This window comes from Pelophylax lessonae (genome assembly GCF_965119305.1).
Source record: "Pelophylax lessonae genome assembly, chromosome: 13".
In the NCBI taxonomy this organism is placed as follows: Eukaryota; Metazoa; Chordata; class Amphibia; order Anura; family Ranidae; genus Pelophylax; species Pelophylax lessonae.
In genome coordinates this window covers 190974549-190989218 of record NC_138780.1, presented here as the reverse complement: position 1 = coordinate 190989218, position 14670 = coordinate 190974549, and the positions used below count along the sequence as shown (strand labels likewise).

Genomic DNA, 14670 nt, shown 5'->3' with positions numbered 1-14670 from the left:
CTTATGTATTTATACATGGAGATCATATCCCCCCTTATGTATTTATACATGGTGATCATATCCCCCCTTATGTATTATACATGGAGATCATATCCCCCCCCTTATGTATTTATACATAGTGATCATATCCCCCCCCCCCTTAATCTCCTCTTAAGAGAGAATAAATTCAGTTCCTCTAATCTATCCTCCTAGCTGAGCTCCTCCATGCCTCTTATCAGTTTGGTTGCCCTTTTCTGCACTTTCTCCAGTTCCCCGATATCCTTTTTAAGAACTGGAACCCAAAACTGAGCTGCATATTCCAGATGAGGTCTTACTAATGATTTGTACAGGGGCAAAATTATATCTCTCTCTCTGGAGTCCATGCCTCTCCTAATACAAGAAAGGACTTTGCTTGCTTTGGAAAACGCAGCTTGGCATTGCATGCTATTATTAAGCTTATGATCTCCCAGAACACCCAGATCCTTCTCCGCTATGGATTCCCCGAGTTCTACTCCCCCATACACAAAGGCAGAATGTCGGGAGACTTTTTCTGGTTAAAATAAAAAAGGAAAAAGCCGACATTTGTCCCGTGTGTATGTCGGTCTGCTTCTGTCGGACGCGCATACTGGAAAACCAGCAGACGACCGACACTCGATCAGCGCTCCGCTGTGAGAACACAATAGCGCAGCGGGGGAGATCACTATACTAACTTCGCATGGTTAGCAAAGCAGCTCCTACCAGAGCGAACAGTTTTCTTTTCTTTTAACCCTCTGGGTTGAATGGAAAAAAAGAGAGAAATAGCGGGTACCCGGCTTTACATTGGACCTGTAGTGCTTCCATAACTTTAGCTACACATCAAGGAAGAGTGAAGATTACCTTGCTTACACTGACTCTGCTGAGTGCTTACATCGAAAACCGACCGGTAAATGCTAATACAATCCTGAGTAATTATTAAAAGCTAATCACGACTTGTATTCAGTCAATTGTGAAGTCAAAACTGGTCTTGTAGAAGTTAAATGCAGTGTAGCTGAAATGGGCAAGAAATAACAGCAAGCTAATTGAAAATGATCCAATTTTTAACTAGTATAACCTTCCCTGGTTCCACCTTTTTTCCTCTCATCCACATAACAACATTTTTAAATAAAAGCTTTTATTTTTTATTCCACGCCTTATCTTGGACCTGGTGATACCACTGTGTCTCTATGACACTCAATGCTATGCAAGCAGATCATGGCTGGTGGGAGGAGCCAGCAGGGTACTGTACATAGCTTCCTGAAAATATCACAGCACCGGGCCTCAGTACTCCTCTCAAGAGCCCTCAGTCCTGATGCAAGCAGTGGGCTGGCTCCTAGGGAAAGATATATAGATATGAAAATGACTTGATTTGTGGATGCTAATCTGGAGGAGTGATCGTTCTCAGCAGAGAAGATTGGCTCGCAGACTGCCGTAGTTAACGCTCACATAGCATGCTGAGCCACCATAATGAAATGTAAAAAAAAAAAGTGGTCATGTGATCTGTGCTGGTGTGTGGGATAAGAATCAAGATTGGCTAATTACATCTTATGCTGGTTATACACTATATGAAAAATCGGCCGAAATTAAATCATTTGGACATTTTTTTTGTTTTTTGGCCAGTTAAGGCACGAATCGGTAATCGGTTGTGACGTTTTGAGACGAAAAAACTAAGGACAGGGAAATTTTCTGCCGAACGAACGATAAATTACATAGGTTGAAAAAAAAGACACAAGTCCATCTGGCTCAACCAATAAACAGTAAAGAAAACCCAACCCAACCATACAATCCCATATACACAATCCTATACCCGCAGTTGATCCAGAGGAAGGCGAAAAATTGAAATGTTAATGTCCAAACTGTTTGCACTCGGTATATGTGAAAAAACGAACAAAAAACTGATTCATTTATGTCCATTGAACGATTTATCGGTCATTACGACACGATTTTTTGCTCTCAGTTTTTGTTTGTTTTTCGAAAATGAGTTTGAACGATTTTTCGGATAGTGTATGGCCAGCATTAGCATGGTTTTTACTTATTGTTTTTACAGTTGAACCCAGTAGCGGCTGGTGCTCCATGGGGGGGGGCCTCAGACGTTTCCTTCCTCCTTCCTTCCCCTGCGTTTCCTTCCTCCTTCACCAATAGGATGGCTTCTCCTTTCGGCCAATCGAAAAAAACGGGTCACAGGACCCGCTTCCTGATTGGCCAGGAGGAGAATCCATGTGACAATAGCAAATATTCATTTGCTATTGTCAAACAACTGGGTGGGCTCAGGGCGCAGTGCTCTGCGCCCTGAGCACACCCTTTTTTTTTAAGCCTATTAGAGCCTCTGGCTCTAATCACGTGCTTCAAAATAAAATCCCCCATTGGAATCCATGCATCCAGCGACCTACATGTAGATTAGGGGCAAGACGCATGGATAGGGGGACGGCACCCCTGCTCCCCTACTGGACGGGCTGCCACTGGTTGAACTCTTTCTGTTACTCTGATAGTTTAAGGATCCTTTGCACCGTCTTCCCCAGTCACACTGGGGTTGATTTACTAAAACTGAAAGGTGCAAAATGTGTTGCAGCTCTACAAAGAAACCAACCAGCTTCCAGGTATTTTTTTTTTTTGTCAAAGTTTGAGGCTGGGCTCCGACTTATGCGATTTGAATGCGGGTCTCCCCGCATCCAATTTGCATGACAGGAGACTCTGACCGGCTCCCAATGGAGTCGGTTCACACATCTCCGGAGCGGCTGCGGAGCGAATCTCATAGGGGTCTTGTGCATCTTTGGTTCTGTTTCAGGTCCGAATTCAGGCAAAACGTCGGGCCTGATTCATCCCTGAAATAGAGAACAGGGACGCACTGGACCCCTTCTGTGAGCTGCAGGCGAATCAAGTGTGAACCTCGCCTAATTGAAGAAGCTGAAGTTAGAAGCTGATTGGCCACCATGCTCAGCTGCACCAGGTTTTGCACTCTGTAGTTTTAATAAATCAACCCCATAGTCTTTTTTTTTTTTTTTTTTTCACAGTCTTAACATTCAAAAGTGCAGCACAACAAAATCTTTACCATTGTTGTGAATGTGTCACGTGAGCAACCTAAATAAAAGTATGCATAGCTCAAACCAATGTGTTCAGTATACATTTTTATCCAGAATTACTAATACAAATCCATGAAAAAAGTGACTTTGTGATTAAGCACTTGTTTGAATAAATCCTCCGCCTTATATTCATATATCATAATCAATAACTCTGCTGTGTATCAATAAAGTCTGCTATTCCTCAGAAACCATATCTGTGCAGTGTTAGTCCAGTATTTGCCACCAGTGCTCCACCGCCATCCACACAAGCTGCTTACCTACTAATATGACCTACAATGAAGTGAGGTCAGATAGGGCCCCTTACCCTTTGATGTGGGCTTTCACCACCTCTGGGTATTCACCAGATGTGCCAATAAATAGAGAATCTTCTATTTTTTACATATATCAGGTTCCAAGACAGGCTGACATTTTGCCATTAGTGGGTAAAGAAATAAAACGACTATCATCATGCAGTATTTTTAAAATTCCTCTTTATTTAAAATGTAAGGAGAAGACACTCACAAGTAAAGTGGACTCAAGTCCGGTGCACTAGGGTATGGTCAACAAAAATAATTAGGGGAATGGAGGACATCAGCTATGAGGAAAGACTACAAGCACTGAACCTATTCTCTCTGGAGAAGAGACGATTGAGGGGGGATATGATATCAATGTACAAATACTGTACTGGCGACCCGAGCATAAGGAACAAACTATTCAGAGTAAGGGAATACAATAAGACACGTGGCCACTCACTAAAACTAGAGGAAAGGCGGTTTAACCTTAAAATACGTAAGGGGTTCTTCACTGTAAGAGCGGTAAGGACGTGGAATTCTCTTCCACAAGCAGTCGTATCAGCGGGAAGCATTGATAGTTTCAAAAAACTATTAGATGGGCACCTTAGAGACCATAACATACAGGGGTATACAATGTACGGTTAACAGCAAACACACGCGCACATCATAGATTGAACTGGATGGACTGATGTCTTTTTTCAACCTCACTAACTATGTAACTATGTAAGGTTAGACATCGGCATCACAGTATGAAAAACCCATCTTACTTCCAGTTCCAGACTTGCGTGATGACGTCACGTGGCTCCGCCCTTGGTGCGTTTCGTCCTGTGACTTCTTCAAAGGGAACAACATATTTCCTGTATTTTTCTAATTGATCTAACTTCATTGTAGGTCATATTTGTAGGTAAGCAGCTCGTGCTGATGGAACACTGGTGGCAAACACTGGAATAACATAACACAGAGACGGTTTTGGAGGAATAGCAAGCGTTGATATATATCAATGTTATTGATTATGATATATGAATATAAGGTGGAGGATTTATGCACATAAATGCTGAATTGCACAGCCACTTTACTCACAGATTTGTATTGGGAAATATGGTTTAAAATGTATGTATAATAAGAGAGATATACTGAATATATCGGTGGGAGTTGTGCATACATTTATTTAGGTTGTTTATGTGACACATTCACGACAATGGTGAAGATTTTGTTGTGCTGCACTTTGGTATGTATAGATTTTGGATGATGTGGGAACATATGACGGTGCAACCTAAATATTGACACGTTATTTGTATTTTTGGTTATTTTTAACTGAACTGTTTAGGTATTGGCAGCCCGGAGGATTTTATTTTATTTATTTTTTCTTGTTCTGTTTTTTTTCCCAATAGGCCCAAACCGCAAATATCCAGAACCGGAGTCCGAAGCCGGGGCCGACTGCTCCAGACCAGGAGATGAGCTTCTTTCTCGAGACCGGGCTCCAGAGGGCTCATGTGCTCTACTTTAAGAACGGGTAAGTTGGAACTATCGGACCGCCGGCCTACTCATATACTTGTTTTTCTTCCAAATTTGAAAAAGTCGATTAAATGCCGGTTCACACTGGTGTGATGCGGGAACCCTGCAAATCCTCTGCGGGTTCCTGCATCGCACCCAACTCGCAGGCAGTTCACACTGCAATACGGGAACTGCTGGGAGTTTCCATAGAAAGTTAATGACACCCCCAGATCAGTTCACATATCGCAGTGCGAACTGTCAATTCGGACATGAATCGGATAGCATAGGTGTAAACACCCATGTGATGCGATTCTGGTGTGGACCAAAAAAAGGGTCCTGCACGACTTTGGTCCGAATGCGATGCGAGTTCAGCCATACAATCTGTATGGCTGAATTCGCAATGCACAGACATCAAATGTGATTTTTAGTGCGAATCACATGTGATGTCTGACATCCCTATAGTGTGAACCGGCACTAAAACTTTAAGTCATGAACTAATTTCTTGGCCTGAAAAACCCCTTTGTTTAGTTTCTTTGGCCTGTATTTTTTTTATTTCCGTCAGTATTGCTGTTGTAATTTCTCTTTGTAGCTTTGTTATGTCTTCAGCATGTTTGTATTTTTGTTTCTTTGGTTATTGATCTGTGTGTTTATAACATTCTGCTGCAGGATAAATTTTCACGAGGATGAACAGTATGTATTCTGTATAGTCTGTCCGTCACTTCCATAGTTCCTGTAGACTTGTGCATGTTAACCCCGAGTGTCCCGTCTTCCAGACCTAAAAAGCCCTTCGACCCATGTGGGCTTATTTAATGAAGCGGAGCAAAAGAATGAAAGTGCAGTAACCCATAGCAACCGCATTTCACCATCCAGAGACTCAGACAGTTGCTGGTTACTGCACTTTTTTATATTGCTTTTTGCTGTATTAAAGGGGTTGGGACAACTTTCTGTATACACAGGTATCAGTGTATGTATCTCTGACATATGGACTAGCGGCATTTCTTGACTCGATTCTGACATTCATATAGAAAAAATTCCAGAGGAAAAAGTAAGGGGATATTGTATTTATGATATACAGCATTCAATGACAACACACACAAAAATGATTAATTTTTTTTTTTTTTTCATGACGTTATTCTGACATTTTAAGCTTCTCTTGGGGGGGGGGGGGGGGTCGTTTATACGTGTGGTTGGATTGCAGTAAAAACACATTGGTTGAGCCGTATTTTTACTGCCTCCCATCTGCTCCCCCTTAACCACTTGCATACCGGGCCTATTCTGGCACTTCTCTCCTACATGCAAAAATCATCATTTGCTAGAAAATTACTCAGAACCCTCAAACATATATTTTTTTTAGCAGAAACCCTAGGGAATAAAATGGTAGTCGTTGCAACTTTTTACGTCGCACGGTATTTGCGCAGCAATTTTTCAAACGTTTTTTTTTTTAGGGTAAAAAAAAAAGAACCCAAAACATTTCATCAATAAAAAAAAAAGAAAGTTAGCCCGATTTTTTTTTTGTAAATTGTGAAAGATGATGTTGCGCAGAATAAATAGATACCTAACATGTCACTCTTTAAAATTGCGCACACTTGTGGAATGGCGCAAAACTTTGGTACTTAAAAATCTCCATAGGTGACATTTTAAACATTTTTAAAGGTTACCAGTTTAGAATTACAGAGGAGGTCTAGTGCTGGAATTATTGCTCTCGCTCTAATGTTCGCAGCGATACCTCACATGTAGAGTTTGAACGCCGTTTACATATGCGGGCACGACGTATGTATGCCTTCGCTTCTGTGTGCGAGCATGTGGGGACAGAGGTGCTTTCAATTTTTTTATTTATTTATTTAACTTTTTTATTTTAGCACTTTTTAGGCCCTTCGGTCTGGTATGGATTTTAAAGGGAAAACCCTACGCCAAAAAAAAAAAACAGCGTTGGGCCCCCCCCCCCCCCCCCAAAATCCATGCTAGACCCTTATCCTAGCATGCAGCCTGGCAGGTCAGGAAGGGGAGGGGACAAGAAAGTGGTCCCTCCCCCTGGAAAATACGAAGCCACATGTCCTCAACATTGGGGGGCTCTGCGCCCCACACCTCAAAGCACCTTGTCCCCATAACCCTGGGAGGTGATTGTGGGGATCCGCAGGCAGGGGGCTTATCAGAATCTGGAAGCCCTCTAACAAGGGGGCCCCCAGATCCCATCCCCACAATGTGAATGTGTATGGGTTTACCTCTACCCATTCACCCCAAAAAAAGGCAGTATAGTGTAAGTAAAAATGGTTTTGACAAGTCCTTTATTAAAAATGGAGAATGTTCTTTGTCATAGCTTCAGTGTGTTCTTCATCTGGTCTTCTTCCTCCGGTGATGTGTTCTTTCTTTGGTCTTCTTCGTTGCTGCTATATTCTCTGCCACGACGCAGTCGTCCTCCGGAACGGGCTCCCATTGTGCCAGCTTCTTTGTCTGCCGGTTCCTATATAGCCTTGGGACATGGCCATCTGGTGATGTCACCATAAGACTCCGCCCCTTGTGACGTCACAAGGAACAGTCTCATGGTGACATCACCGGATGGTCACGCCCCAATGCTATATAAGATCCAGCAGAGAATGGAGCTGGCACAACGATGGGGGCCACCGTTGGAGGAGGACAGAGTCCGTGACTGAGAAGCATGGAGGAAGAACACACCACCAGAGGGAGAAGACCAGAGAAAGAAGACACCTTGGAGCTATGACTTGTCAAAACCGTCTTTTTATTTACACTACACTTTTTTTTTTGGGATGAATGGGTACCCTATACTCCTTCACTTGGGGGGGGCGAGATCTGGGACCTCCCCCCTTGTGAAAGGGGGCTTCCAGATTCCTATATGCCCCCTGCCCCAAGACCCCCACAATCACCGCTCAGGGGTTGTCAGGAAGAGGCCCCCTGTCCAAAAGCACCCCCCCCCCCATGTTGAGGGCATATGTGGCCTGGTATGGTCCAGAAGGAAGGGGGCGGGGGCGCTCGCTCGTCCCACCGACCCCCCCCCCCCCCCTGGCCCCCTCTCCTGACCTGCTGGGCGGTTTTCTTGGATAAGGGTCTGGTATGGATTTTGGGGGGCCCCACACTGTTTTTTTTTTTTTTCTTCATTTTGGCATGGGCTTAATGCTGTATCCAGTGTTAAGCCACGTTTAGCTGCTTTTACAGTTGGTCTTCAGAACGTGGGTTTTTTATTTTTTTGAAGCTTGAAAATGCCTTTGCCACTTACAGCTTCTCAAAGCCTGTGTGTGCATGAGGCCATAGAATAACATGAAGAGACATTTTTAAGCTGTAAAAAAAAAATCTGTTGCTGATAAAAGCAGCTGTAAAAGCGCCCTGTGTGCATGAGGCCTTATATATGTGGTGTTAAATGTTGCATGTCATAAATATTCTCTTACCCTTCTGGATTTCGGTTCTATATGAATTTTAATAAAGGGATATTTCTCTTTCATTCATTGATGGACACAGCTCCTGATATTCTTAACCATTTGGTTATAGTGCCCCCTATAGGAGTAGGAAAAAGTCTGGCTACACCTGTGGGCAGTCCCAGGGGGTATACTCCCTCTCCTTGCTATAGGTACTCAGTTTTTTTTGTTTTTTTTTGCCTAGTCAGGAATAAGGACCTAGTTCCTTGCTGGGATCTCTGGTCCTGACCATTTTTTTTTTCTTTTTTTGATAGAAATTTCTTTCTCCTGGATTTTTCCTGTGAGATCTACAATCAACTGCCAGACTGGGCGACGGGCTGGTTAATCTAGATCCAGTGGTCACCCCAGTCTGGCCAGGGAGCGCACGCAGACCTCCGCTCCACACTAGGTCAACCGCGACAAAGCCCCACTGGGCAGGGTCGCCGCTGTCCTTCTGGCCGACAGCCCCCTATTTCGATTGAGAGGGGTTATGTCTGGAATAGTGCCCACCTGGTTTCTGGTATGGTGGGTAGCTGTCTCTCCTCTCCTCCTGGAGGTTTTTGGGGTGAAAGTGGGCCCCTCCTTGGGACGGTCGGACCCCCAGGTTCCCCTCCTTCCCATCAGGCCACCCCCTTTCATCTGTTCCCCATCCTACACCCCTCCACTTATGCTGGAGCTGTTTGGGTGGTCTGGTCTACCTCCTGTGGTCCAGGCAGGGCGCTATACTGGCGATGGGGGCTTGGGGGGTGCGCAGCTGGTGACTGGACAATTGGCTGTGCAGGGGGGGGTTGTACCTGGTGGGGACTCCTGCCAGGGACCCCCATCCTGTCTGGGTCTGTCCCTGAGGCCTGGGGATCCCCCCTGGGTCCCTGGAAGCCATGTTGTGCATGTGGTGATGCATTTGCAGGGGCCTGCCATTGAAAATGGCAGCAGCCATGACAGTGGAGCCCTGTGGGTGGCGATTTTGGCGGTGGGAGCCCCTTATCCCCTGGTGTAGACTCCTGGATTCCTTTACTTCCTGATCGCCGCATGTGCAGTGCAAATTATCTGGGTGGCTGCAGGTGCCTGGTTTCTGCGGAGTGGGGAATCGGATTGGGTTCCCTCCCTCTCTGCTGAGGATCGATTGGTGCTCTGTGCCTGGTGACTGGATGGTACTGCCAGCATGGTGGGGGGTGTCCCTTGCAGTGTTTTACACCTGTTTTTTGGGGTTTCCCTGGTGACTCATGGAGTCTTTGGAGCACATCTCGCCACCTGATCCTCTCTCTGAGGCTGCGGGGCCCTCCGGGTCCCAACCATCCATTGATGCACTGGCGCGGTCATGAAGTCCTTGGTGTCCCGGGTGGAGGTGGCTATCAGGCGCCAGGCTTGCAAAAAGCTCCACCCCCGCCTTCCTCTGCCTAATCTGTCTCATCGGATCCTGAATCTGATTCGGCCGCCGCAGACATGGGTCATCCTGCTGGGTCTGCAACCACGCACCTAGAATCCTCTGATAGTGAGGATGATTCCTCCACGTCTGCAACCGCGCACAAAAAGGCACTGATGGAAGCACTGATGGTATCTGTGCGTGAGACCTTTAAGATGGAGGATGCAGCTGCGACGGAGGCGCAGGTTCTTTTTGGCACTCACAAGCCATCCAGAGCGGCAAAGGTGTTTCCTTTCCCCGCCTATTTTGACAGGATTGTCACTAAAGAGTGGGGATGACCAAAGCGTCCCCTTGGGGTCCATGAGTGGTTTACTAGGAGTTACCCCTATGAGGAGTCCCTTATTAAGAAGGGGAGTGTTCCACTGGTGGTGGACCCTCTGGTTTCCAGTTTGAACAAGGCAACCATGATTCCGGTTGAAGAGTCCCGTCTTTAAGGATCCAGCTGACAGGATGGCGGAGGTTGTGGCCCACAATTTGTACACTCTGGCTGGTTCGGCACTGAGGCCAGTATTCACCATTGCCCTACGGTCACAAACTCTGACCGAGTGGGCTAAGCTTTGACCCCGTGACCTGGAGGGAGAACAGCTCCCCCCTGCCTTTGCTGAGCTGGTGGACCCAGCTGTAACAGGGGCTGCAGTTTATCTGTGATGTCTCTTTGGATGCCCCTCCCCTAGTGGCTCGGCTTTCTGTTTCGGCATTGGTCCTTCGGCGTGTCTTTTGGCTCAAATGCTGGTCTGCGGACCAGATTTCTAAAAAGGCCTTGACTGATCTTCCCTTTCAAGTAGATTGCCTGTTTGGAGCTATCTTGGGTGACATCATAAAAGGTCTCACAAGGGGGAAGATTACCTTTCGTCCGCAGCCTACTAAGGGCAAGGAACCTCGTTGTAGACGTGGGCCTTCCTTCTCGGCTCATAAGTTTTTCCGTCCCTCAGGGATGACTGAGAAGGGCTTGAAGCCTTTCAGCGCCTCCTCTGGAGGATCCAAATTAACATGGTCTGGCAAACCGAGAGCGGGCTTCTCCAGATCCGTGGACAAGGCTCCTTCAGCATTGGGGGTGGGGGGACGTCGTTGCTGGTTTCTGTACCCATGAACTTCCTTGGTACAAGACAAATTGATCCACAAGGTCATTCGGTCCGGCTACAAAATCGAGTTTCGCTCTTTTCCCTTGGCAAGCTTCTTTACTTCCAACTTGCGCCTGTCCCCGAACGCTTACAGGGTCTATTTGTGGCTGTACAAGACCTGTTGCTTCAAGGGTGATTGTCCCGGTTCCGACTTCGGGAACATTTTCAGGGTTTTTACTCAAACCTCTTTAAAGTTCCCAGGAAGGAAGGCAAAGTGCATCCAATCCTGGACCTTAAGGCGCTGAACTGCTATGTGCGGGTGCAGAAGTTCAGGATTGAGTCCATTCGCACGGTGGTGGCATCCTTGCGTTAGGGGGATTTCCTTGCTTCTATCGACATCAAGGATGCCTCCCTTCACATTCCAACATGTGCCAGTCACCAGCGCTTTCTCCACTTCGCCGTGGGAGAGGAGTATTATCAGTTTGTGGCGTTACCCTTTGGCCTCGCCTCCGCTCCTCGGGTCTTCACAAAAGAATTAGCCCCAAGGCTAGCTTTGTTAAGCCAACAGGGGATCGCGGTGCAGGGCTACTTGGATGATCTCCTTCTGCGAGCAGAGTCTCCTACTGCTCTCGGGGAAAACCTGGAGATCACAATACTAACTCTGCGGGAGTTCAGCTGGATTCTGAATTTTCAGAAGTCTGCTTTGGTTTCGTCCACAAAGCTATCCGTCCGATCTGGACCTAACTCTGGACTCGGCCTTTAGCCAAAGTGCTCCTTCCTCTGGACAAACTCCAGAAATTGCAAGCTGCTATTCGATTCGTCTCCTGCTGTCCATCAGATGGTCAGTCCTCCGGACATGCATGTGGGTGCTGAGCCTAATGGTGTCTACCTTCGAGGCAGTTCCGTTTGCACAGTTCCATAAGAGGTCCATGCAAAGGGAGATTCTGGCCAAATGGGACAAGACTGGGCAGTCTCTGGACAATCCGATCCGAGTCGGAGAACGAAGGAGTCCCTGATATGGTGGCTTTGTTTTCCGGCACTTCGGCTGGGCAAATCCTTCCTTCCCTTGTATTGGACAATGGTCACCAGGAATGCCAGCCTGTCAGGCTGGGGAGGCGTCCTCGGCAAACATTCTGCTCAGGGGATCTGGGCGCTTGGAACTCCGAGCGATCAGACTGTGCCTAGACCATTGGAAGGATCGTCTTCAGGGATGTCCAGTGCACATTCAAATGGACAATACCACGCCCGTGGCTAATGTCACTCACCAAGGGGGCACAAGAAGTGTCCTGGCGACTCCCAGAGGTAGCCGGCATTCTAAGGTGGGCAAAATAGTTTGTTCCAGCCTTCTCCGCCGTACACATTCTCGGGGTGGTGTTTCATTAGTTGTGTCTCCGGTGGGGCATCCTTGAGGTGGATCTTCTGGCATCAAGAGAAAGGTGCAGATGTTTGTGGCTCGGTCACGGGATCTTCTTGCTGACGCCACAGACGTGCTGGTGGCCCCGTAGGGTCAGTATCATCTGATTAACGCCTTCCCTCCTCTCAAGCTTCTGCCAAGACTTCTACACAGGATCGAGGCAGAAAGGATTTCGGTCATCTTAGTTGCCCCAGACTGGCCTTCGCCGGGCTTGGTACGCCGATCTGGTGCGGCTGGTCGCCGGCGTTTCCTGGAAGCTTCCTCTTAGGGAGGATCTGCTTTCCCAGGGACCGATCTTCCATCCTGCTTTACAGTCGCTGGCTTTGACGGCTTGGCTTTTGAACACCAGGTGCTGAAGGATAGAGGTTTATCGGAGTCAGTGATTCCTACACTGTTAAAAGTTAGGAAATCTACTTCTAGGAAGATCTACCATCGTACGTGGAAGATGTACATTGCGTGGTGTGAGTCTCTTGGGGTTCATTTTCGCTTCTTCTCTGTGGCTCGGCTCTTGACCTTCCTTCCCACGGGGTTTTAACATAAATTGGCCTTAAGTACCATTAAGGGCCAGGTGTCTGCTTTGGTGGTCTTTTTCCAACGACCTTTGGCCACACACTCCCTGGTGCGTACCTTTCTTCAGGGTGTCCGACATTGGGTTCCTCCTGTGGCGGGCTCCGTTGCCACCTTGGTATCTTAATTTGGTGCTTTGAGCTCTAAAGAAGCCTCCCTTTGAAAATTTTTGGGAGATTCCAGTGCTTACAATGTCCCAGAAGGTGGCCTTCTTGGTGGCTATCGCCTCTGCGCGCAGGGTGTCTGAACTGGTGGCGTTATCCTGTTGTTCACCTTACCTGGTGGTTCTTCTCCCCTGTCCGTCGTTCCTTCCAAAGGTTGTCTATGATTTTCATTTGAATGAAGACATTGTGTTGCCTTCCCTTTGTCCCAGGCCAAAACATCCGAAGGAAATTGCCTTGCATGCCTTGGATGTGGTCGGGGCAATTAGTGTGTACCTGTCAGCTACGGAGTCTTTCAGGAAGTCAGACTCCCTATCTGTGCTCACGGATGGGCCTTGTAAAGGGTTGTCCGCGTCCTCTGCAACCATTTCCAGATGGATCAGACAGACAGTGATTCAGGCCTATTCCATCAATGGTCAGGTTCCTCCTTTCCCTGTTAAGGCGCACCTTACTATGGCGCTTAGTGCCTCCTGGGCCTTCCGTCCTCAGGCATCAGTGACGCAGGTTTGCAAGGCGGCCATCTGGTCGTTGGTTAACACTTTCACTGAGTTTTATAAAGTGGATGTGTCGGCATCTGCGGATGCTTCTTTTGGCCGCAAGGTTTTGCAGGCTGCTGTTGAGAGGACCTGATCCTCTTTGTGGGTGTATTGTTTTTTTTTTTGGTGGACACCAGTTTTGGTCTAGCTCCTGTTGCCTGGTTGGCTACTGTTTAGCCTTGGGAATTTTTAGCTGTTCCCACCTTCCATGTTTAACACTGCTTTGGGATGTCCCAATGGTTATGAAGATTAGGAGCTGTGTCCGTCAATGAACGAAAGGGAAAATGGGATTTTTGACTTACCGTAAAATCTATTTCTCTGATGTTCATTGATGGACACAGCACCCACCTCTCTGTGAAGTTGTAATTGTTCTGACACTGCTTGTAACAAAACTGAATATTTATAGCAGAGAGAGGGAGTATACACCCCTGGGACTGCCCATAGGCGTAGCCAGATTTTTTTTTTCTGCCTAGTCTCCTACTCCTGTAGGGGGGCAGTATAACCCAATGATTAAAAATGTCAGCAACTGTGTTAGTCAATGAACATCAGGGAAATGGATTTTATGGTAAGTCAAAAATCCCACTTTATATGTTAAGATTACTCCCTCTCATTCCCCCATCTGATCTGCAAAAATTCTAACATTCAAAAATCTTGAATTCTGTCCTCAATACTGCACTGTCACATTTTATTTTTTATCATTACACCTTTTACCCCATACATTTCTAGCTTAATCTTTATTCCTTTCTTCCTCTTTTTTAATGTGTATAATTCTGCTTTTAATGAACTAGCACACGTTAGCAAACATACATATACCAAATACACCGATCAGCCATAACATTATGTCCACCCACCTAATATTGAGAAGGTCCCCTTTGGCCACCAAAACAGCCCTGACCCATCTCTGCATGGACACAACTAGAACTCTGAAGGTACGCTGTGGTATCTGGCACCAAGCCGTCAGTAGCAGATTCTTTAAGTTGTGAGTTGGGGCCTCCATAGATCGGAATTGTTTTTCCACCATATCTCACAGATGCTTGATGGATTGAGATCTGGAGAATTTGTAGTCAACACCTCAAACTTGTTGTTGTGTTCCTCAAACCATTCTTGCAGTGTGGCAGGGCACATTATCCTGCTGAAAGAGGCCACTGCCATCAGGGGATTACCTTTTTCATGAAGGCGTATACTTGGTCACCAACAATGTTTCGGTAGGTGGTACGTGTCAAGTAACATCCATATGAATTGCAGGAGCCAAGGCTTCCCA

The 14670-nt window shown here is 46.6% G+C and overlaps 1 protein-coding gene across 6 annotated transcripts in view; it reads left to right on the top strand.

Annotated features, from left to right (window-relative positions):
• TTC7B (tetratricopeptide repeat domain 7B) overlaps positions 1-14670 on the top strand; it is a gene marked incomplete at its 3' end in the record, with an annotated part of 261869 nt that overhangs the window by 73012 nt on the left and 174187 nt on the right. For 3 of the 6 annotated variants that reach the window (XM_082242787.1, XM_082242785.1, XM_082242788.1), the window contains exons 5-6: positions 4738-4859; positions 5507-5530. In XM_082242787.1, coding sequence (XP_082098913.1) covers positions 4738-4859; positions 5507-5530 — 146 coding nt within the window. The remainder of the gene's footprint in view (positions 1-4737; positions 4860-5506; positions 5531-14670) is intronic. The other 3 variants (XM_082242786.1, XM_082242790.1, XM_082242789.1) reach the window with 1 other exon arrangement.